This window comes from Bos taurus, chromosome 25, assembly GCF_002263795.3.
Source record: "Bos taurus isolate L1 Dominette 01449 registration number 42190680 breed Hereford chromosome 25, ARS-UCD2.0, whole genome shotgun sequence".
In the NCBI taxonomy this organism is placed as follows: domain Eukaryota; kingdom Metazoa; phylum Chordata; class Mammalia; order Artiodactyla; family Bovidae; genus Bos; species Bos taurus.
Window position 1 is genome coordinate 27,343,587 of NC_037352.1, and position 25,294 is coordinate 27,368,880.

The 25,294-nt window shown below is 43.1% G+C and overlaps 1 protein-coding gene across 3 annotated transcripts in view; it reads left to right on the forward strand.

Annotated features, from left to right (window-relative positions):
• Window positions 1-458: 458 nt before the first annotated feature.
• ITGAM (integrin subunit alpha M) overlaps window positions 459-25,294 on the forward strand; it is a 38,702-nt gene continuing 13,866 nt past the window's right edge. The window contains 14 exon segments of one of the 3 annotated variants that reach the window (NM_001039957.1): window positions 525-552; window positions 3,063-3,168; window positions 6,223-6,326; window positions 6,839-6,909; window positions 7,056-7,173; window positions 7,845-7,975; window positions 8,395-8,540; window positions 9,540-9,693; window positions 10,707-10,857; window positions 12,290-12,363; window positions 14,454-14,583; window positions 15,108-15,250; window positions 23,043-23,183; window positions 23,275-23,484. In NM_001039957.1, coding sequence (NP_001035046.1) covers window positions 525-552; window positions 3,063-3,168; window positions 6,223-6,326; window positions 6,839-6,909; window positions 7,056-7,173; window positions 7,845-7,975; window positions 8,395-8,540; window positions 9,540-9,693; window positions 10,707-10,857; window positions 12,290-12,363; window positions 14,454-14,583; window positions 15,108-15,250; window positions 23,043-23,183; window positions 23,275-23,484 — 1,707 coding nt within the window. 3 annotated transcript variants of the gene reach the window in all.

The window sequence follows — 25,294 nt, forward strand, 5'->3', positions numbered from 1 at the left end:
AAAGTCCCAAGATAAATTTTTGGAAGTGAAAATTCCTGGGCAAAAGCGTTTGAGACTTTCTTTTTTTAAAGCAAAATAATATTCAAATATCACCGGATGTCCCTGTACCTGAGTTGTCCTTATTGATGGCCACACCTGAAGACAGCTCCTTGGGCGGGAAGGAGGGATATTTTGCAAACTGTGCTTCAGGGAGACACATTCTGGGAGGCAGGTCCTCAGTCTATTCTTTGTTTTTCATAATGTTTTGGCCAACTCTAGAAGCAGGTGGGCAAACAAAGATAACTTTGGGATATTGACCTTGATGGTTTGGGCCAGGGAGCTGGGTAGGGAAGCAGCCCAAGCTGTGCGCACACAGCCTGGAGAGGAAGGTCAGGCGGGAGTGCTCACTGAGCCTCCGCCCTCTTCCTTTGAGTCTGACAGACTTCTGCCTCCTACTTCTCTTTTTCTGTCCTTCCTAGCTTTGGTGGCTTCCTTGAAGTGGCTCAGTGGTGCCTGCAGCCTCACGGTTCCTGCTGCCTCCAGCTATGAATCACAGAATCCTTCTATTAACAGGTGTGCCTGGAGCTGGGGGTCCTCCGGGGAGGTGGAGGGGAGTTTTTGAGTTTGTGAGTGGAGACAAAGGGTCCCGAATACTTAGGAGTGAGACTGGGGAAAGCCAAAGGGGATTGGAGAAAGGTGAAGGGATTCACGAAGTAGAGCTAGAATGAAATGGGATGACCACAGAAGCTTGGATAAATGACTCAGTTCACAGAGTATGCCCTGGATTTGGTTGGTCCCATCTTCACGGATGAGGAGACTGAGGTGTAGAAAGGTGAAAAGACATATTGAAGAGTACACAGTAGATCTTGGCTTCTCTTCTCAGAGTGATTTTTTCTTGGATTCTACCTCACCTCCTATTTGTCTCCTCTTTTCCAAGGATCCAGATATAAATGTTTGTCGAATGACTGACTGACTGAAATGATTCAAGTTCGTTTTCCTTTCTTTTCTGTGTTTTGTGGCATGTGAGTCAAAGAGGGGAAAGAAATGCTTGTGAGTTGCACAGGGAGGAAATTACCTAGTGGAGTCTTTAGGAACTTACTGTTGGGCAAATCAGTGGAGTGGGAACCTAGGGTGGGGCTCAGAGAGGGGCTGAATGTACCTGTTGATGGAAATAATCAATAAACAAGAAAAGAGGTTTTTTTTTTTTGGTTTGTTTTTTGAGTTAAACTGAGAACTATAGCCCAGGAGACAGCTTCCTGAGAACTTGGAGGAACTGTTCCAGAGAAGCAGGGTTTAGGGCATAGTTTTATATCTTGTCAGAGGAAACCACATCAGACAAGTCAGGCATGCATTCTTTCGAGGTTTCAAAAGACATGAAAGCCAAACAGATCATCAGGTACACAGAAAGCTGGTATGGCCTTGGCACCTGGGAAGGAAGTCTTACCATCAAAGCAGGAACAGCATTGGCGTCCCAGGAAAGGAGGCATTTCATCTTTGTTTTTTTTTTATTTTTTTAAAATTTTAAAATTTTTATTTAGTTTTGGCTTTGCTGGGTCTTCACTGCTGCATGCAGACTTTCTCTAGCTGTGGCAAGCAGGGGCTACTCTTTGGTTGTGGTGCGAGAGCTTCTCATTGTGGTGGTTTCTCTTGAGGCAGAGCACTGGCTCTAGGGCACACGGCTTCTGTGGTTGCAGCGCATGGGCTTAGCTGCCCCGCAGCCTGTGGGATCTTTCCGGACCAGGGGTCAAATCTGTGTCTCCTGGATCAAACCTCCTACTGGAAGATCTCCTGGAGGAGGACATAGCAACCTACTCCAGTATCCTTGCAAGAATCCCACGGACATAGGAGCCTGGTGGGCTACAGTCCATGGGATCACAAAGAGTTGGACACGACTCAAGTGACTTAGCATGCACAGAAGCCAGAATGACTTCCCATAGCTCACGATATCAAAATTTCTTCTGTTATACCCGATATTGGTGTCCTAAGGCCAGGAGTCAGCATAACGTAGTCTGGGGCGTAATGTGAGGACTCATCATGTGTTTTTGTACATGGGCAGATGACTGTTTGGAGCCACGAGATCTAGATGAATATTTATAACTGATGACAAGGAACACTAACTTTAAATCTTGCAAAATTCCATCTGTCTCATCAGCAAAATTGTATTAAAAGAACTTTTACTCAATTATTCTGTTTTGAATTTCCTTCATGAAAAACGCATTTTTTCTTTTCTTGAAAGTGAAAGTGTAGTTGCTCAGTTGTGTCCAACTCTTTGTGACCCCTTGGACTGTAGCCAGCCAGGCTCCTCTGTCCATGGAATTTTCCAAGCAAGAATACTCGAGTGGGTTGCCATTCCCTTCTCCAGGGGATCTTCCTGACCCAGGGATCAAACCCGGGTCTCCCACATTGTGGACAGATTCTTTACTGTCTGAGACACCAGGGAAGCCCCTTCTTTTCTTATATAAATACATACATAATTAGATTCCATTTGCCTCTTGGTCCACAAAGCCTAAAATATTTACTATTGAGCCCTTTATAGAAGGCTTCTCAAGTGGCGCTAGTGGTAAAGAACTTGTTTGTCAGTACAAGGTCCCTGCTTCAGAAAGATCCCTTGAATAAGGACATGGCAACCCACTCCAGTATTCTTGCCTGGAGAATCCCATGGACAGAGGGGCCTGGTGGGCTATAGTCCATGGGGTTACAAAGAACTGGAGGGACTTAGCATGTACTCCTTTATAGAAAGAGTGTGGTGACCTCTGCTCCAGGCTGGGACCTGGGGGGGACCCATCTCCATGTAGGGTTAGGGTGAATCCTGACAGGAATATTCTTGGGGCAAGAGAGCAGGCTGCTTTCTTTTATAAATCTTTCTTTTTTTTTTTTTTTTAATCTTTCTTATTTTAAAATTTTATGTTTTTTGGCCAAGTTCTGTGGCATGTGGGATTTTAGTTCTTCAACCGGGGATGGAACCGGTGCCCCTGCATTGGAAGCTCAGAGTCTTAACCACGGGACCACTAGGGAAGTCCCAGGCTGCTTTCTTAGCTGTTTCCACATCACCTCCTGACTTCCACCCCTTGTTCTCCCTCCAGCCTTGGCCTTATGTCATGGGTTCAACCTGGACACGGAAAAAGCAGTCATCTTCCAAAACAACGCAAGGGGCTTCGGGCAGAGCGTGGTCCAGATTCAGGGATCCCGGTAAGAGCTGCAGGGGCACTCCCTGCCCACACACTTTCCCTCCAAGATTTAACATACCTAGCTAGGACATGGAAGCAACCTAGATGTCCATCAATTGATGAATGGATAAAGAAGATGTGGTAAATGTATACAATGGAATATTACCTAGAGCCTATTATACAGAGTGAAGTAAGTGAGAGGAACACATATCTTATATTAGCACATACATATATGGAATCTAGAGAGACAGTTACTGATGAACTTATTTGCAGGGCAGCGAAGGAGATGAAGACATAAAGAACAGACTTGCGGACACAGCGAGGGAGGCTAGAGTGGGATGATTAAGAGAGTAACGCTGAAACATGTGCATTACCATATGTAAGATAGACAGTGGGGATTTGCTGTGTGACTCAGGGAACTCAAACCAGGGCTCTGTGACCACCTAGAGTGATGGGATGTGCTGGGAGGTGGCAGGGAGGTTAAAGAGGGAGGGGACATATGTATACTTATGGCGGATTCATGTTGATGTATGGCAGAAACCAACAAAATAATATAAAGTAATTATCCTCCAATTAAAAAAAAAGCAACATATGTGAAAAAAATAGAAATTTCCTTGATTTGCTTTTTTTCTTAATTTGTCAGAGTCATAAATTCAAAAGATATGAAAGAGTGTGATAGAAAACCTCTTCCTCCCTCCCATCCCCCAGTTCCCTCCCCAGCAGGGTCCCTGGTAAGTGGTTTCTTGTGTGTTCTTTCAGAGGTGTTATACACTGCATAAACCACATTTTTCTAACATTTTATTGACAATCTGCCACTCCACCCCCTACTTGCCATTTATTACTATTACTATTATTGTGACTATTATTTTCTAATACTTAAATTTTCTATTGGAGTATAGCTGATTTACAATGTTGTGCTGGTTTCAGATGTACAGCAAAGTGGTTTGGTTATACATGTACATATATTCATTATTTTTGAGATTCTTTCCCCATATAGGTTATTACAGAAAATTGAGTAGAGTTCATTGTACTATATACCATAGGTCCCTGTTTTGGTTATCTAATTTATATACAGCCGTGTATGTGTGTTAATAGTAAATTCCTAATTTATCTCTCCTGCTTACATTTCCCCTTTGGTAACATAAGTTTGTTTTTGAAATCAGTGAGTCTGTGTCTGTTTTGTAAGTTCATTTTTATACCTTTTTTTTTTTAACTGGATTCCACATATGAGTGATACTGTATTTTTTTTTCCTGACATACTTCACTTAGTAAAACAATCTGTAGTCATTTATTATTTATGGCAGCTCTGGAGCACAGTAGCAGAACAGGGAGGCTGGGACACAGACACTAGAGCCTGCAAAGCCTAAAATATTTACTTTTACAAAAATAATATTTATGAAAATAATGTCATTTTTCGAGAAAAAATTTGCCAGCTTCTGCTCTAAACTGTCTTCTGCAGTTTTTTTAAAAAAAAATTAGCAGAGCTTGCTGATTTTACTGAGTAAGTATATAAAGAGCTTCCTTGTTCTTTTTTATGCTGACATCATATTCTATTTTTATTATTATCTATTATTTGGAAATACTGTAATTTACTTTTTTGTTATCTTTAAATCTCTTCTGAGCAGACATTGGATTGTTTCCAAACTTTTGCTCTATAAACAATGCTGGCATTTTGTACATGAGCAAGTATATTTCGGAAGTAAATTCCTAAAACTAGGATCGCTGGATCCGAGGGTACATGTGCATATGTAATTTTAATAGATTTTTCCAGATTACCTTCTATGATGGTGGCAACACTTCACATTCACACCAGAAATTTGTGCAAACACTTACTTCCCCACCAATTAGCCAACCCAAAGTGTTAGCAAACTTAACGATCTTTGTAAATCAAATAGGGAAGAAATGGTATCTCAATTTAGTTTTAAATTGCATTTCTTCTTTTAAGAGAGATTTATTTCCTTTTCTGTGAACACTTTTTTTCCTCCTTATCTGTGGCCCATTTTTCTCTTTTTTTTTTCCCTTCTTGATTTGTGGGAGATGTGACTACTGAGGAAATAGTCTGGGTGTTCATCTCCCTCCCCCAGTTGATCATTTATTTTTTGACTTTGTTTTTGGTAGTAGATCACATACAGAAATTTATTTTAAATGCCTGTTGGGGGGACTTCCCTGGCAGTCCAGTGGTTAGGACTCTGAGCTTCTGTGGCAGGGGCACGGGTTTGGCCCTTGGCTGGTGAACTAGGATCTCAAATGCCTTGTGGCATGATCAAAAAAATAAAAATAAAAACAAAAAACTTGTGGGGTTGACTGTATTCATTTAAAAATGACTTCTGGATATATTATGTCCTCCTTAGAGGGACTCTTCTCACTCCAAGATTAAACATTTTCCTATTTAAAAAAATTGGAAAAAAAATTTTGGCTGTGCCATATTGCAGGCAGAATCTTAGTTCCCTGACCAGGAATTGAAGCCATGCCCTCTACAGTGGAAGTGCAGAATTTCAACCACTGCACTGCCAGGGAAGTCCCCAGACATTTTCCTGTTTGGGAACTGTACATGGACTAACTCATTTAATCATGATAATAACTTTGAGGTAGGTACTACTGTTCTCTGTATTTTAGAGGTGAGAACATTGAAGAATAATAAGGTAATTAAATCAGTCCTTCAAGGTCACACAGGAAGTAAGGGTGGGACTAAATTTTTATTTTAGACAGTAAAACTCCAAGGCCTCTATTCCTTTCCACTCTGCAATATTGCATCCTTGCCTGACACAGGAAGAGGGAAGTGCTTTCAAGTTAGGAAAGTAGACTGTCTACCTTCACAATTTAGAAATTCTTGAACTTACTGAAGTGACCCTTGGGACCATAAATTCAAATGACTGGATTACGAGAATATTCACAATAAACAAACAATGGGTAAAAAATAAATTCTTCATTTTTTCTTTGCTGAGTCTTCTTCCTGTTGGGGGGAGGTGGGGAATCCCTGCAAGGGTGGCTCCCCACTTATCCTCTGAGTGGCAGAACTTCCATCATTGGTCTCCTCCCCAGTTGTCATCGTGTCCTCTTATCCGTTTCCCTCCAGGCTGGTGGTTGGAGCCCCCCAGGAGGTAAAGGCTGCTAATCAAACAGGCGGCCTCTACCACTGTGACTACAGCACGGGCAGGTGTGAGGCCATCCCCCTGCAGGGTGAGTCATCACTGCCCCGGCCGGGCCCAGGGCTAGGACTCCACCTCTGCACACACCTGGACTTGTCAGGCCTTTGTCCTGGGGTCTGTGGCGGGGGGCTCAGGGGGGCAGCTCTTCGGCCTCTGAGCTGTATGCAATCACTCTCAGGCTCCCCTCTCCTTGTCCCTTTCTATGACCTACGTGCCTCTTTGGATCTGTCAGACCTCAGAATCTGCCAGGTTGAGGTGACCCCTGTCCAACTCTTGTTTAGTCACTAAGTCATGTCCAACTCTTGGAGACCCCATGGACTGTAGCCTGCCAGGCTCCTCTGTCCATGGAATTTCCCAAGCAGGCATACTGCAGTGTGTTGCCATTTAGTCCTCCAGGGGATCTTCCTGACCCAGGGATCAAACCCCGGTCTCCAGCATTGGCAGGCAGACTCTTTACCACTGAGCCGCCAGGGAAGCCCATGGAGCTCTTACAGAGCCCCTTCCATCCCCCAAGGCTGACCATGTGTATATCTGTCCTCTCAGTTCCCCCAGAGGCTGTGAACATGTCCCTGGGCTTGTCTCTTGCATTTGCTGCCAACCCTTTCCGGCTGCTGGTGAGTTGCCTTGGGTCATGGGAGTGTTCCAAGGGAAGGAGTTGAGGGCCCAAGGCTGCTGGGCCTGGGGTCTTGATGGGTGGAGAGGCTGGGTTGAAAGGACAGGGAGCAGAGACAGCCCCTCCCACTGTTTCCCTGCCCCCTAGGCCTGTGGCCCCACAGTGCACCAAATTTGCAAGGAGAACACCTATGCAAATGGCCTCTGCTTCTCGTTTGGATCCAATCTACTCCAGCAACCCAGGAGGATCCCAAGGGCCCTCAGAGGTGGGTACAGAGAAGCAGTGTGAGACTGGAGGGCCCTGGGCAGGACTGGGCTGAGGGACTCGTAGTCTGGGGGGTTATTTACAAATCTTGGTGCAGAAGGGTGAGGAAACTGGGTTCCAGTGTTTCTCTTCAATTTTCACTCTTAAATATTCCAGAAGAAAATTATTTATTTTTGGCTGTGCTGGGTCTTCATTGCTGGTCGGTGGTTTTTTCCTAGCTGCAGTGAGCGAGGGCTAGTCTCTAATTGTGGGGCTCAGGCTTCTCATTCTAGCGGATTCTCTTGTTTCTGAGTATGGGCTCTAGCGCACGTGAGATTAGTAGTCGTGGCGTATGGGCTTGCTTGCCCCACAGCATGTGGAAACTTCCTGCCCCAGGGTTCGAACCCATGTCCCACTGGGAGGTCGGATTCTTAACCACTGGACCACCAGGGAAGTCTGCAAATTATTTCTTATTCTTCTATGAGGTAGCTGTGATAACTACTTTCCCTGCCTTGAGCAGAATGAACTAAAGTTTCCCATGCCACTTTGTCCCATGTTTTTCTTTAGCCAGGCGCATGGTTGTCGTCTTGTCTACCTTTCATTCTCATTGCTCAGCAGACAGCTGATTTAAAAAAAAAAAAAAAAATGAACCCGAGTCTCTTGTACTTACAGTTTCTTTTCCTTTTCCCCCAGGGTGCCCTGAGCAAGACAGTGACATTGCCTTTTTGATTGATGGCTCTGGTAGCATCGACCCAGTAGACTTTGAGCGGATGAAGAGGTTTGTCTCAACTGTGATGAGTCAATTCCAAAAGTCCAAAACCTTGGTGAGTGCAAATGGGTAGGTTAGGGAACAGCCTGCCTATAGCGGGTCCTGTCCTACTTCCTGTCCAGATGGTGCCAAATTGCCACTTGATCAGCATTTTCTTTCATGATTTGCTGTCTTGCTCTGACTGGATGCAGCTTCAGCCTTCTTCCAGCCCTCTGTAAAGTAGGCACAGTAATCGATAGGGGTTGGCATGGGACATGAAACCCATATGTCATCTCTGGCTAAGTTCTAGTGCTGAGAAGTGGGAGCTGATGGCCAATCGCTGTCCTCCTGGTGAGGCAGAAGGGCTGGGATGGGGCAGAATTTGGAGGAATTTGGAGCCTGGAGTATTTCAGGATTTATGGAGAACTTTCTGGGAGATAGCTAAGTGGGAGGAGGGGTGCCTGCTCCAGTCTAACACCAGGTGCCTGTTCCCAGTTCTCTCTGATGCAGTACTCGGATGACTTCCAGACTCACTTCACCTTCAATGATTTCAAGAGAAACCCTGTCCCGGAATTCCTGGTGGGGCCAATAAGACAGCTGTTTGGGAGGACGCACACGGCCACGGGGATCCGCAAAGTAGTGTAAGCTCTTCCCTCTTTGCTTAGGATGAAAGTAGGAGGTTTTTTTTTTTTTTTTTTTTTGGCTGAGCTTTGCAGGATAAAGGGGTATTGTTCAGAAAGGGCTGGGGTAGAGGGTATTTCCAGTGGATGGGGCGGTTTGAGTTAGGTGTGGAGAAGGGACTGTGCCTGGTATGTTCATGACATACAAATTGTGAGTAAAGGTGAGAGTAAGGGCTTCTCTGGTGGCTCAGTGGTAAAGAATCCGCCTGCCAATGCAGGAGGCATGGGTTCCATCCCTGGGTCAGGAAGATCCCCTAGAGAAGGAAATGGCAACCCACTCCAGTGTTCTTGCCTAGGAAATCCCTGGACAGAGGAGCCTGGCGGGCTATGGTCCGTGGGGTTGCAAAGAGCTGGACACAACTGAGCGACTAAGCAACAACAACAAGGCAGGGGTTAGGGGGAGAGAGGGCAAGGCTGGAGGGAGTGTAGAAAGATCAGATGAGGCCAGATTAGCAAGGCAACTGAAAAGCCAATGGATCCATTGATGTTTTCAGCAGTGGGGAGATGTACCCATATCTTGTTTTGGAAAGTTCCCTCTGATCTGTATATGTGTGTGTGTGTGTGTGTGTGTGTGTGTGTGTGTGTGTGTGTTTAGAGGCAAGGGTAGGGATTGAGACAAAAGTGCAGGAAGATGAGCTGGACAGCCAGCAGGAGAGGTGTGATGAAGGCATAAATAAGCTATGAACTTTTTAATTTAGAAGGAATAATACTCAATTAAAAAAATCAGCCTATGCCAAAGAATATAAAAGCAATGAAGGCTTCTTTTCTTTCCACTTTCCTGTTCTTCTGCTTCCCTTCCAGATCTTGGGGCATCTACAGCTCAGTGTTTGTCCCAGGGGAGCCCAGGCACCTTCTAGACAGAGTCCAGTTGCATCTGTAACTGCTGATGTTCCTTCCCTGGTATTAGGCGCATCTCTCTGTCTGCTCGAATTTGACTTTTCTCTCCTTTACCCTGGATAGAAGAGAACTGTTTCACAGCAGCAGTGGAGCCCGGAATCATGCCATTAAGATCATGATTGTCATCACAGATGGGGAAAAATATCTCGATCCTTTGGAGTATAGTGATGTCATCCCTGAAGCTGATAGAAAAAAGATCATTCGCTACGTCATTGGGGTAGGAAATGTGGCTCTCTGAGTTGATACTTGGTGTGGGTTTCTACTCAAACACACCCTCCCTTGAACTTGCAAGCATCAATAAAGTCAAAATGAGGCCAGGGTAATCTCTGCTAGCACAGATGCACCTGTCTCAGCGAACTACTGTTGCAATGATGCTGTATAACAAATGATCCCAACATTCAGTGGCTTAAAACTGTAAGTGAGTCTGTCGGTCAGGCTGGGCAGTTTTTCTGGTCCCAGCTGGACTCACTCACGTGTCTGTAGTCAGCTGCAGGCTGGTTGGTGGCTCTGCTGATCTTGACTGGGCTCTCTCCATGTCTGAGCGTTGCCATGTTTGTCTCCTGGGGCCGGGGTAACTTGATGCTTCTGTTCCATGTGTCTCTTCCTCCAGTGGGCTAGCCTGGGCATGTTCTCATGGTGAAAGCAGAGGGAAAAAAGAGCAAGTAGAAATGTTGCAAGCATTTTTTCAAGCTTCTGTTTGTATCACATGGGATAACATCCAAGAGCTAAAGCAATACATGTGGCAGAGCCCAGAGACAATGAATGGAGCAGAACACTCTTTCAGGAGGAGGAGGGCACAGCAAAGCTTTGGGGAAAGGGCTTGGATACAGGAAGGGGTAAAGGGTTGGGAGCATCAGTGTCATCAAACTACTACAGTATCTTGCATGACATAGAAAGATGTATTATCTGGGGTCCCTGGCTTGGCAAGTGGGAAACAACTTCATATGAAGGAGAAAGCTCCCTGCCCTCTAAAGAGAGGTCAGTTCCATGCCAGGAGGCATGGCACAGCAAATGGGCCAAAGGCTGAATTTCAGCCCCAATTTCCCCCTTGACAGAATGTAGAGTGTACAACCTGCTCCACCGTACCTGGCAGCCCTGTCCTGGGGGCCTTCTGGTACATTCCTTCCTTGGACAGATATTTTCAAATTCTTTTCCTGTAGAATTTTCTTTGCTGGTGGAGAGTGCTACTTCCAGAAATTGTCTGATTCGACCTCTGTTTTTTGGTGACAGGTGGGAGATGCTTTTAGGAGTAGGAAATCTCGACAGGAGCTCGATACTATTGCATCTAAGCCCCCTGCTGACCACGTGTTCCAGGTGAATAACTTCGAAGCTCTGAAGACCATTCAGAACCAGCTTCAGGAAAAGATCTTTGCGATTGAGGGTAAGCTAAGGTTTTGTAGTCCTAGAGCAGCTCCAAAGGCAGCCCCTTACCCCCAAACACGTATTTCCCTCTAGAAACAAGGACCTCCTAGCCCTTGGCATTCTGACCCTCATCATCAACTCTCTTCTTCCTCCAGTTCTCAACAACTCTGGCCTCTCGCTCCATTTCTTTGAAAGATCTAATTTTGCAAGTCTTGGCTACAGGCTGCAAAATTAGAGGGTAGGGGAGACAAATCCCATATGGTATTTTCCCCAACTTTGGATGTGTTGCCAACATTTGTCTGTTTGATTCACTGCTGTATCTCCAGTGCTTAGAATAATGCCTGGTGCATGAAGCATGTTCAATAAATGTTTGTTGAAGGAAAGAATTTAAAAATTGGGGGAATGTTCACATACAGTCTGAATTTATGGTTTCTCTTGAAAATTTGGAAGATTAGACACCTTGAGGACTGTATACCCACTGGACAAAAAATAGTTGGAACCAAATAGCCACCATCCCTTTAAAAGGGGCATATGCGGCCTTCCCTGGTGGTCTAGTGGTTAAGACTCCATGTTCCCAATCTTGGGAGCCAGGGTTTGATCCCTGGTCAGGGAACTGGATCCTGCATCCATATCTAAGACCCAGTGCAGCTGAATAAATAAAAATAAATATTAAAAAGGGGCCACATGCCAACAATGGTCCATATAGTCAAAGCTATGGTTTTTCTAGTAATCATGTGAGAGTTGGATCATACAGAAGGCTGACCACCAAAGAATTGATGCTTTTGAATTGTGGTGCTAGAGAAGACTCTTGGGAGTCCCTTAGACAGCAAGGAGATCAAACCAGTCAATCCTAGAGGGAATCAACTCTGAAAATTCACTGAAGGATTGATACTGAAGCTGAAACTCTAATACTTTGACCACCTGAGGCGAAGAGCTGACTCATTGGAAAGACCCTGATGCTGGGGAAGATTGAGGGCAGGAGAAAGGAGTGACAGAGGATAAGATGGTTGGAGGGTATCACAGACTCAATGGACATGAATTTGAGCAAACTCCAGGAGATAGTGAAGGACAGGGAAACCATAAATTGTGGTGCAATTTATGGGGGTGCAAAGAGTTGGACACAACTTAGTGACTGAAAAACAGCAATATGGCTAGATAAGCAACAAAGATATAAATTATAGCTATTATCTTGTAATAACCTATAAAGGAGTATAATCCATGAAAATACTGAATCACTATGCTGTTCACCTGAAACTGACATTAATACTGTAGATTAACTGTAACTTAAATGAAAAACAAAAGCATAACAGAGGAAATGTAAAAATAAGGGGAGTGGGTTGTATGGCTCTCATCTGAGGCTCCTTTTGTCTGGTTGCTATAGCATTTGAGTTTCCAGCCCCTGTTCTTGGTTCTTCTGCTTTCTTTAATGTAGAGTGTTCTTTTCTTCACAGGTACGCAGACAGGAAGTACCAGTTCCTTTGAGCATGAGATGTCTCAGGAAGGTTTCAGTGCTGCCTTCACCTCCGTAAGTGGCCTTTTGTTTAATTGAAGTTGAGGGGTGAGACAAAGCAGGAGAAGTGGTGCAAAGGTTTGGGGGCTATTCTCTGTGATGGGTACCTGTTGGGAGGTACATCTTTTTTTCTTTTTTAAAAATTGAAGTATGGTTAATTTACAGTGTTGTAGTAATTTCTGGTGTACAGCAAATTGATTCAGTTCTCTCTCTCATATATATATATATATTTATATTCTTTTTCATATTCTTTTCCATTATAGGCTATAATAAGATATTGAATACAGTTCCGTGTGCTATACAGTAGGACCTTGTTGTTCACCTGTTTTATATATAGTAGTGTGTATCTGTAAATCCCGATTTCCTAATTTATCCCTTCTCCCTCTTTCCTCTTTGGTAATCATAAATTGGTTTTCTATGTCTGTGAGTCTGTTTCTGCTTTGGAAACAAGTTCAGTAGTATCAGTTAAAAGCTAATTTCTTTATGTTTGATTGTGCTGGGGCTTCATTGCTGCACACGGGCTTTCTCTACTTGTGGCGAGCGGGGCTACTCTGAAAGCAGAGGCTACTCTCTGGTTGCAGTGCACAGGCTTCTCATGGCAGTGGCTTCTCTCATTGCAGAGCATGGGCTCTAGGCGCATGGGCTTCAGTACTTGAGGTGCACAGGCTTAGTTGCTCTACAGTATGAGGGACTTCCCCAGACCAGGGATTGAACTTGTGTCCCCTACATTGGCAGGAGGATTCTTAACCACTGCACCACCAGGGAAGTCCCAGATACCTTTTCCAGTTAGTATTTTCATTTCTTTTGGATATTTACCCAGAAGTATGATTGCTGGGATCATAGTAGTTTTAATTTAAAAATTTTGAGGAGCCTCCTTACTCTTTTCCATAGTGGCTGTACCAATTACTTTTCCACCAACTGTGTATAAGTTTTCCTTTTTCTTCACATCCTCAGCAACACTTATTTCTTCTGTTTGTGATGACAGCCATTCCAACAGGTGTGAAGTGATAGCTCATTGTGATTTTGGTTTGCATTTCCTTGATGATTAGTGATGTTGAGCATTTTTTTCATGTACGTCTTAGCCATCTGTATGTCTTCCTTGGAAAAATGTCTTTTCAGATCTTCTTCTCATTTTAAAGTCAGGTTTTAAAACAAACTTTTGAGTTGTATGAGTTCTTTATATATTTCAGTATTAACCCAAATATGGATATATGATATATGATTTGAAAATATTTTCTCCTGCTCTATAGGTTACCTTTTAATTTTGTTGTTGGTTTCCTTTGCTATGCAGAAGCTTTTTAGTTAATGTAGTCTCACTGCTTATTTTGTTTTTGGTGTTAAGTTCAAATAATCATCACCAAGACTGATGTCAAGGAGATTACTACCTATGTTTTCTTCTTGGCGTTTTATGATTTCTGACCTTATGTTCGAGTCTTTTATCCATTTTGAACTGATCTTTATGAATAGTGTAAAATAGTGGTCCAGGTTCATTCTTTTGCATGTGGCTGTCTAATTTTCCCAAAACCATTTATTGAAGAGACTATCCTTTTCCCTCTGTATATTATTCTCTCCTTTGTTGTAAATTCACTAAGTCATGTCCAACTCTTTTGTGACCCCATGGACTTTAGCCTACCAGGCTCCTCTGTCCATGAGATTTCCCAGATAAGAATACGGGAGTGGATTGCCATTTCCTTCTCTAGAGGATCTTCCCAACTCAGGGATTGAACCCATGTCTCCTGCATTGCAGGCAGACTCTTTACCGCTGAGCTGTCAGGGAAGCCCACAATACATAAGTACAACATATGTATGGGTTTATATACATACATATATAAATGGCTCTCTATTCTGTTCCATTGACTTATGTGTCTATTTTTATGACAATATTATACTGTTTTGATTACTATAGTTTTGCCATATAGTTTGAACCCAGGAAGTGTGATGCCTCTAACTTGTTCTTTTTCTCAAAATGCTTTGGTTATTTGGGATCTTTTGTGATTCCATACAAATTTTAGGATTGTTTGTTCTATTTCTGTGAAAAATGCCATTGGGATTTTGATGGCACTGAAGCTCTAGATTTCTTAATCTTATTCTACCTTCTTTCCCAGGATGGTCCCTTGCTGGGTGCTGTGGGGAGCTTTGACTGGGCTGGTGGAGCCTTTCTGCATACATCAAATGATAAAATCACCTTCATCAATACAACCAGGATAGATTCAGACATGAATGATGCTTACTTGGGTAAGTAGAGAGGGCAGAGTTACTCTAAAAAGGGGTCAGGATATGGCATAATTCAACCAGTGTAGATGTCCTTGGATCTTTCACAGGCTCTTGGGATAGGTTTAAAGACAGAAATATCAAAACTTCATTTTAATTATGCTAATGAAGAGGAATGGGCTTCCCTGGTGACTCAGAGGTAAAGAATCTGCCAATGCAGGAGACTCGGGTCCAATCCCTGGGTTGGGAAGATCCCCTGGAGAAGAAAATGGCAACCCACTCCAGTATTCTTGCTTGGAGAATCCCATGGACAGAGGAGCCTGGCGGACTACAGTTCATGGAGTCAAAAACAGTTGGATATGACTTAGTGACTAAGCAATAACACCACTACCAACTACAACAAATGAAGAGGAATAGAGTGCTGGGTTCAGTTACCCCAACCTCACAACCACGGGCAGCCCCATTGCCCCTACTCACGGGACAGTCCTGCTGGTGGGGGCAGAGTCTCTGAGGGAAAGCACTTTCTCCTCTTAATTCATCATCTTCAGGTTATGCTGCCGAAGTCACCTTGCGGAACCGGGTGCAACACCTGTTTCTGGGAGCACCTCGATATCAGCACATCGGCCTGGTGGTGATATTCAGACAGAATGCAGGTGTTTGGCAGAAAAACGCTGAAATCAAGGGAAGCCAGGTGAGTGCCGAGTGTGTGGGGTACGGATGTACCAACAGAAGTACCCTGGGGACTGAGGGCTTCCAGGATGGGCATCACCAGGTGCCAATGGGGCAGAGTTTTTTTTTTTTATTAAACTTTTTATTTTGTATTGGAGTATAGCTGATTATCAATATTGTGATAGTTTCAGGTGGACAGCAAAGGGACTCAGCCATACATATAAGGTGTAGCAGAGGTTTGTAAAGCAGATTTCAGAGGACTTTAAGCTAGAGAGCAGTGGGACCAACTTTGGGACAAACTTGCATTTGAGAATATCATGTCCTCACTTTTCTGATAATAGTAAATACCAACACTTGACCTGTCCAGAGCTCCCTACAAGTCTATCTGTACACAAAACTGGCATTTGACCAGTCCATAACCAGGATGAGCTTCCCTGATGGCTCAGACGGTAAAGAATCTGCCTGTAATGCGGGAGACCCAAGTTCGATCCTTGGGGTTGCAAAGAGTGGAACATGACTGAGTGATTAACACTTTCACTTTTTCTAACAAGTAAACCATATTAGTTATTAAAATATTGAAATAATTCTATATCTGTCAATAAATAGCTGCTTTGTTGAGACGTCCTCCCCCTTCTCTCTCCCCACCCCCACCATGCACTCTGGTCCCCTCACCCTGTACTCTTTGAACTTCGCCATAATCTAGCAACTATGACGTCAGATACGACCTGACTCAGAAGACACCTAGGACCCACTTCAGCTAAGCCTGTGGTTGGTGCCTGAGCAGTCCTAGGAATTCAATATTTTGAATATCACCCCTGCAAAAACTGTTTTTAAGAAAGTGTTAGCAACTTGAATTCAGCAATCTATAAAAAGAATAATACATCATGACCAAGTGTGGTTTATCCCAAGAACATAGGGCTTGTTCAACAATGTTGCAGAAATGGGCCAACTGATTCTAAAGTTCATATGAAAATGCAAGAGACTCACAGTAGCCAAAATAATCTTGAAAAAGAAGAATTAAGTTGGAGGAGTCACAGTTTCCAATTTGAGGCTTACTTTAAAGTTACAGTAATCAAGACAGGATGGTACAGCTAAGGACAGACCTATAGATCAATGGAATAGAACTGAGAGTCCAGAAATAAGCCCATATAACTATGGCCAGTTGATTTTCAACAAAGGTATCAAGTTCATTCACTAAGGAAAAAAAGATTTTCAACAAAGATGTTGGGTTAACTGGATATCCACATGCAAATGGATAAATTTGGATCCTTACCTTACAATATACAAAAATTAATTTAAAATGGATCAAAAACCGAAATGTAAGAATAAAAGCTTTGAACCTCTTAGAGGGATTCTTAGGTGAATTTCTGTAACCTTAGATTTGGCAATGAGTTTTTGAACATTCCACCATAAACACAAGCAAATATAAAATAGGTAAGCTGGACTTCATAAAATTAAAAACCTTTGAGCATCAAATAACACTGTAAAGAAAATGAAAAGAATGGGAGAAACTATTTATAAGTCATATATCTGATAAAGATCTGGTATTTAGAATATATAAAGAACTTTTACAATTCAACGATAAAAAGACAACCTCATTTAAAAAAGGGCAAAGGATTCAGATAGATATTTCTTTAGATAAGCTATACAAATGGCCAATAAGAACATGAAAAGATGCTTGACATTACTAGTCATTGGGGAAATGAAAGTCAAAACCACAATAGAGACAGCACTAGAAAGGCTATTTAAAAGAAAAAAAAAACATGAAAAATAACATGTGGGTGAGAATGTGGAGAAATTGAGACCTTCGTACTTTGCTGCTGGGAATGTAAAGTAATACAGCTCCTACGGAACACAGTTTGGCGGTTTAGTTAACTTTAGATTTACCATTGCTGTTGCTGTTGAGTTGTTTAGTTGCTCAGTCATGCCTGACTCTTTTGCGACCCCATGGACTGTAGCCTGCCAGGTTTCTCTGTCCATGGGATTTCCCAGGCAAGAATACTGGAGTGGGTTACCATCTCCTTCAGGGGTTCCTCTCAACACAGGGATTGAATCCCCGTCTCCTGCATTGGCAGGTGGATTCTTTACCACCGAGCCACTGGGGAAGCCCCCAGATTTACAATATGACTCAGAAATTTTGCTCCTAGGTGTATACCCTTTCCCAGGATGAAAACAGTTGTTCAAACTAAAGCTTATACATGAATGTTCATAGCAGCATTATTCATAATAGTTAAAATGTGGAAGGAACCTAGATGTTCATCAACTCATGAATAGATAAACAAAATGTGGTGTATCATGTAGTGGAATACTATTTAGCCATAAAAAGTATGAAGTGTTGATACATGCTACAACATGGATAAACTTTGAAAATGTTATGCTAAATTTAAAAACCCAGCCACAAAAGACCACATATTGTATGATTTAATTCACCTGAAATGTCCAGAGTAGATAAATTCATTGAGCCAGAAAGTAGATTAGTGGTTGCCTGGATATAGAGGGAGGGGGGAGCAGATTGGGAGTGACTTTTAACAGGTATAGGGCTTCTTCCTAGGGTGATGAAAATGTTTTGGAATTCGTGGCGATGGTTACATAACATTGTGAATATACTAGAACCCACTAAATTTTATACTTTAAAATGATGAATTTTGTAATGTAAATTTTATCTCAATTTAAAAGAGCCATTCTGGAAAAAAAAATCAATGTAATTCACCATAACAACAGACTAGAGAAGAAAAATGTAATAATCTTAACAGCTATGGAAAAGAATTTGACAAAATACATGCTTTCATGATGTTCCCAGCAAATTAGGAATTAAAAGGAACTTCCTTAACCTGAGAAAGAGCATTTAAAACAACAACAATAATAACAACCTACAACTCGCATCTTATTTAAAAGTAAAAGAGAATTTTTTTCCTAATTGGGAACAAGGCAAGAATATCCACTTTCACCACTCCTATTCGATATCATACTGGAAGACACAGCAGTGCAATAAGGCAAGAAAAGAAGAGAAAAAAGAGCATGCAGAATGGAAGGGAAAAAATAAAGCTGTCTCTATTTACCAATGACATGACTGTTTGCCTGGGAAGTCCCAAAAAATCTATTTAAAAAAATTATGTAACTAATAAGTTATTTCAGTAATTTCTCAGGATACAAGATCAACATGTAAAAATCAGCTGTGTTTCTAGGCCTGCAATGAATATTTGGAAGTTTAAATTAAAAAAACGGCATCATTCACAGTAGCACCAAAGACCATGAAATGCGTGCGTGCGTGCTAAGTTGCTTGAGTCATGTACGGCTCTTTGAGACCCTGTGGACTGTAGCCCGCCAGGCTCCTCTGTCTATGGGATTCTCCAGGCAAGAATACTGGAGTGGGTTGCCATTTACTTCTCCGCAGGATCTTCCCAACCCAGGGATTGAACCTGTGTCTCTTGAATCTCCTCCACTGGCAGGTGGATTCTTTACTATTAGCACCACCTGGGAAGCCCAGACCATGAAATCCTTAGGTATAAATCTAATAAAATGTGTACAATATCTTTATCCTGAAATGTACAAAACACTGATGAGAGAAATCAAAGACCTAAATAAATGGAAAGATACACTGTGTTCATGGATTGGAAGACTCAATATTGCTAAGATGTTACTTCTCAAACTGATCTATAGATGCAACACAATGCCAATCAAAATTCTAACTTATTTGTAGAATTAATGAGCTGGTTCTAAGATTTATATGAAAAAATCAAAGAAAGTAAATATTCAAAACAGGTTTGAAAAAGATCTTGGGTAAATACTCGTAGGTATTTAGTGGAAGATTCATAGCCTACCTGAATTTTCAGACTTCCTGTAAAAGTTGCAGTAAGCAGAACAGTGTGGCAGGAATATCAGGGAAACAGAATAGGCCTCAAGTAAACTGACATTGCTTGTCAATAAAGACACAAAGGTAATTCAATGGAGAGCTCAGAGGTGCTGAAACAATTGAACACCCATAGTAAGAAAACAAAACCAAACCTTCTACACGTATCTTGTCAACTGATCCATGTTAAGATTAATTCAAAATAGATTATAGAGCTGAATGTACAATCTGAAACTATTATACTTGTGAAAGAAAACATTAGGAGAAAATTTCTGTGACCTTGCATTAGTCGAAGAATTCTTAGATATAACACTGGAAACATGGCCCATAAAGAAAAAAAAAAAGATAACTAAGAAAAGTTTTGCTCTGTTTATTAAGAGAATGAGCAGATAAGCTATGGACTGGAAGAAAATATTTGCAAATTTTCCTTCCTTTTTCTTTTTTTTGTCTTCCTTTTTAAAAATGACATATTTGAAATAAAATAAAATTACATATCTGACAAAAGACTTATATCCAGAATACATAAAGGAGTCTCAAAACTCAACAACAAGAAGTCAAATAATTCAATTAAAAAATAAGCAGAATATTTGAACACTTAACCAAAGAAGATATGTGAATGGCAAATAAGCACATGAAAGAATGTCCCATATCATTAAATCATCAGATCAGATCAGATCAGTCGCTCAGTCGTGTCCGACTCTTTGCAACCCCAAGAATCACAGCACTCCAGGCCTCCCTGTCCATCACCAACTCCCGGAGTTCACTGAGACTCATGCCCATCGAGTCAGTGATGCCATCTAACCATCTCATCCTCTGTCGTCCCCTTCTCCTCCTGCCTCCAATCCCCCCCAGCATCAGAGTCTTTTCCAATGAGTCAACTCTTCACATGAGGTGGCCAAAGTACTGGAGTTTCAGCTTTAGCATCATTCCTTCCAAAGAAATCCCAGGGCTGATCTCCTTCAGAATGGACTGGTTGGATCTCCTTGCAGTCCAAGGAACTCTCAAGAGTCTTCTCCAACACCACAGTTCAAAAGCATCAATTCTTCGGCGCTCAGCCTTCTTCACAGTCCAACTCTCACATCCATACACGACCACAGGAAAAACCATAGCCTTGACTAGACGAACCTTTGTTGGCAAAGTAATGTCTCTGCTTTCATAGCTTGAATATGCTATCTAGGTTGGTCATAACTTTCCTTCCAAGGAGTAAGCGTCTTTTAATTTCATGGCTGCAGTCACCATCTGTAGTGATTTTGGAGCCAGAAAAATAAAGTCTGACACTGTTTCCACTGTTTCCCCATCTATTTCCGATGAAGTGGTGGAGTGCAAATTAAAAATATAGTGAGATACAATAGCACACCTATTAATATGATTAACATAAAAAAGAAATGAACTTGCAATATCAAGTACTGGCAAGGATGTGTGGCAACTAAAACACCCATACATTGCTGTCAGAATAGAAAAATGTCATTGGAAAAATGACTACTTTGGAAAAGTTCATCAGTATCTTACAAAGTTCAATATGCAGTTGCCATAACACTCTTAGGTAGTTATCCAGGAGAAATAAAAATAGACATTTACATGAAAACCTATATTTAAATGTTTTTAGTGGCTTTATTCTGGAGAAGGCAATGGCACCCCACTCCAGTACTCTTGCCTGGAAAATCCCATGTACGGAGGAGCCTGGAAGGCTGCAGACCATGGGGTCGCTGAGGGTCAGAGACGACTAAGCAACTTCACTTTCACTTTTCACTTTCATGCATTGGAGGAGGAAATGGCAACCCACTCCAGTGTTCTCGCCTGGAGAATCCCAGGGACGGGGAGCCTGGTGGGCTGCCGTCTATGGGGTCACACAGACATGACTGAAGTGACTTAGCAGCAGCAGCAGCAGTGGTTTTATTTATAAATGCCCCAAATTGGAATCAACCCGAATATCCCTCAACTGGGGAATGGATAAACAAACTGTGGTACATCTGTACAATGGAATACTTGTCAGAAATAAATCAGAACAAATTAATGATACATGCAACAACATGGATGAAGCCCAAATGCTTACTCTAGTTGAAAGAAGCCAGATCTGAAAAGCTACCTATTGTATAATTCCCTTTATATAACATTCTGGAAAAGGCAAAACTATAGGGACAGAAAACAGGTCAGTGGTTGCCAGGGGCTGATGACTGAGGAAAGAGGTTGATTACAGCAAAAGGGAATATTTTGGGGGTGAGGAAACTGTCCTGAATCTTGACCATCGTGGTTAATTACATGACTTTGTGTGTTTGTCAAAACTCATAAAACTGTAGTAAAAAGGTTGAATTTTATTATGTGGAAATTATACCCAATAAACTTGACCTAAAAGCAAAAAAAAAATCCTATTGACTTTATGATGAAGCTTAAATGCCTTTATTGAACTATGGGGGAGGAGGCGGGGGAAGAGGCGGGGGTGGGGGGCGGGGGGCGGGGTGGGGGGGGCTTCCCCGATGGCTCAGCAGTAAAGAATCCTCCTGCAGTGCAAGAAACACAGGAGACATGGGTTCGATCCCTGAGTGGAGAAGATCCCCTGGAGGAGGGCCTGGCAACCCACTCCAGTATTCTTGCCTGAGAAATCCAGGCAAGAATCTATTAAGATCTCCTGGGGAATTCAGGTAAGAGTGTCCTCTGCATGGAGAGAGGAGCGTGGCGAGCTGCAATCCATACAGTCGCAAAGAGTCGGACACAATTGAAGCGACTTAGCACTCCAGTGTTCTTGCCTGGAGAATCCCAGGGACGGGGAAGCCTGGTGGACTGCCGTCTATGGGGTCACACAGAGTCGGACACGACTGAAGTGACTTAGCAGCAGCAGCAGCAGCATGCACATGCCCGGACTATCAGGAGGCTTCCCTCAGAGGCGTGTGAGGCAGAAATCAGACAGTAGTGAGTCACTGTCTTGATGCTATCTGCACTTTTCCTTCCTTGAACTTGCCCCACAAATTAGAAATTTCCGTATGCATCTCCCTTTTATCTGGTACTGTTCTCCCTTCCAACCTCCTGAACTAAAAGCCTTGAAGGCACCATCTCTACTACCCAGCCTCACACTCAGCAAAGAGCAACCCTTTGTTTGTTGAATGAATGAATGAATGACTAAACAGGTGATTTCTATGGATGAAGTCTACCCATTTACAGAGAACATATCTTGATATTTTTTGAACATATTTTAAAATTCTTTTAAAACGTAAACATTATTTCTCAATATCATGCAAAAAAATTCCTGTAACAATAGTTATTTTTCATCCAAGCCAGTTGATTCCCTATTAGCCAGACTGCCAACTTCGATTTACCCTCTAAAGACTGCCAACATATTGAAAGGATATCCCGTGTGGTCTTCCAGGCTTTTCTCTCGATATTTTCTTTTTCTTTTTAATAAAAAAAAAATATTTATTTTATTTGTGGCTGCTCTGGGGCTTAGTTGCAGTGCGTGGACTATTTCATAGCCGCTCGAGGACTCTTTGTCGCGGGTGCAGGCTTCTCTCTAGTTGTGGTGTACAGTAGTTATGGTACTCAGTAGTTATGGTACTCAGTAGTTATGGTACTCAGTAGTTATGGTACTCAGGCTCAGTTGTCCTGCAGCATGTGGGACCTTGGTTCCCCAGCCAAGGATGGAACCTGCTTTCTCTGCATTGGCAGGTGGATTCTTAACCACTGGACTATCAGGGAAGCCCCTGTCTGTATTTTCAAATCCAACTTCTTTGCTACCTTAATCATCTCCCTGGAACACGGTTTAGGGTGAATCCTCACCACCGCCCATCAACTCTATAACAGGCTCTTCAGCTGGCAGTACATTCAAACAAGGATTGATCATGAAACAGGGAGAGGATCTCATCCACTGCAAAGGGCCTTCCTCGGCAGGCATGATTCTACATCCCAGGGAGAAAACCCCCATGCCCTGTTTTAGGTGGGAAGAGGTATGTGATCTTGGCCTTATCTCTTTCAGATTGGCTCCTACTTTGGGGCCTCCCTCTGCTCCGTGGATGTCAACAGAGATGGCAGCTCCGACCTGGTCCTCATCGGGGCTCCCCATTTTTATGAGCAGATGCGAGGGGGCCAGGTGTCCATGTGCCCCTTTCCCCGGGGGGTGAGTAGTGATGAGACCCGGGCTGGGTGAGGTCTGGCTGTGGGATGGAGGGGTCGCCTGGGGTGGGCCTGACACTATTTTTGTTCTGCAGAGAGCTAAGTGGCAGTGTGATGCTGTCCTTCGAGGGGAGCCGGGCCACCCCTGGGGCCGCTTTGGGGCAGCCCTGACAGCGCTGGGGGATGTGAATGGGGACAGGCTGGTGGATGTGGCCATTGGGGCCCCGGGAGAGCAGGAGAACCAGGGTGCTGTCTACCTGTTCCATGGAACCTCAAAACTGGGCATCAGCCCCTCCCACAGCCAGGTGAGGCCGGATCATCTGTCCCTTTCTAAATCAACATTCCCCCAGCTGCCAGGTCAGTTCTCCCAGAAGCCCTTTTCAGAACCTTCAAAAATAATACACACTTCACAGAAAAGATTCATTCTGCCCACAACTAGAGGAGGTGCACAGGGTCAGCATCGCTGCTGCCCCTTTACAGGAGGGAAGATGAAGGCTCAGAGGTAATGAATGGTGAGCCGGGAGTGTTGGATGTAGACATTCTTCTCCTCTGAATCTCAGTCTTAATAGGATGACCAATAGATCTGGTTTGCCCCACATCTGTCCTGGTTTGGGGCTTCCCTGTTGGCTCAAATGGTAAAGAATTTGTCTGCAATGCAGGAGACCCGACTTGGGAAGATCCCCTGGAGGAGGAAATGGCAATCCACTCCAGTATTCTTGCTTGGAGAATTCCATGGACAGAGGAGCCTGGTGGGCTACAGTCCGTGGGGTTGCAAAGAGTCAGACACGACTGAGCAACTAACAGTAACTAACTAACAACCTGATTTTAGCAGTGGAAGTCTCACAACACAGGAAGCCCTATGGTTGGCCATTCTACCAGGACTGCATACGTCATGGGTGTGTGACCTGTGTGGCCACTCAGGACTCCTCTCTCAGAAGGGCGCTGTGCTTAGATTAATGCTCTGCTCCGGCCATCTTGAAATTCTTAACTTTTGAATAAGGAGTCCTACAGTGTTTTCCCCCCATGGGGTCCTGCAAATTGTGTAGCTGATCCTGATGGCTGGTCATTTGAAATGTTGATTGCCACAACTGGTTTCCTCCTGAAGAGGCTCCCTCTTTCCTGCCAGATGAAGCCCACTGTCTAAAGAGACCCCCACAGTCTGGCTTTCTCCCTTACAGCCCACTGAGGCCATCCAGTCTTCTGGTCTCTGACTTTTTTCCAGCATTTTTCCCCCCAAATTTTTCTTATGTCCTTTCTCTGTTCCTTCATCACTCCTGCCAAATCCCTCACAAGGTTCAACCCTACTAACATCACCTGAAATTCTTAAAAAATGGGTGCATAGGCCCTGCCAGTACGGGGTCTGATTCAATTGGCCTGAGGTCAGGGCTCCAGGGGCTTCCCAAGTGGCACCAGCAGTAAAGAACCCATCTGCCAATGCAGGAGACATGGGTTTCATCCCTGGGTCGGGAAGATCTCTTGCAAGAGGGCATGGCAAACCACTCCAGTATTCTTGCCTGGAGTATCCCATGGACATAAGGGCCTGGTAGGCTACAGTCCATAGGGTGGCAGAGTCAGACATGACTGAAGCACGTATGTACAGAGCCCCAGGCATCAGTAAAAATTTCCATTTTATTAAGAAAAATTTCAATGTATAGTGAACACCCATGTATTTATAAGCTAAAATCTACTATGAATATTTTACTAGATTTACTTTTTCACATCTCCATCCTTATATTCATCCTTTTCTACTTGTTCATCAGTTCAACACATTTTAAAATGCATTTCAAAGTAATTTGCAACACCAGTCCAACTTCACCCCTAAATGCCTCACCATGTATATCATTAATTAGAATTTAATATTTGCTTACCATTATTTTTAAAATAAAATGTATAGACAGGAAATGCACAGATCTTTGGCCAGTTGATGAATTTTGAAAAATATAACCCACAATCCTGGGAATTCTCTGGCGGTCCAGCGGTTATGACTCAGTGCTTTCACTGCCATGGCCTGGGTTCAATCCCTGATTGGGGAACTAAGACCGTGAAAGCTGTGTGGTGACTAGACAAACAAAAACCAAACAAACAACCCCCAATAATTCTATGAAGGTACATGCC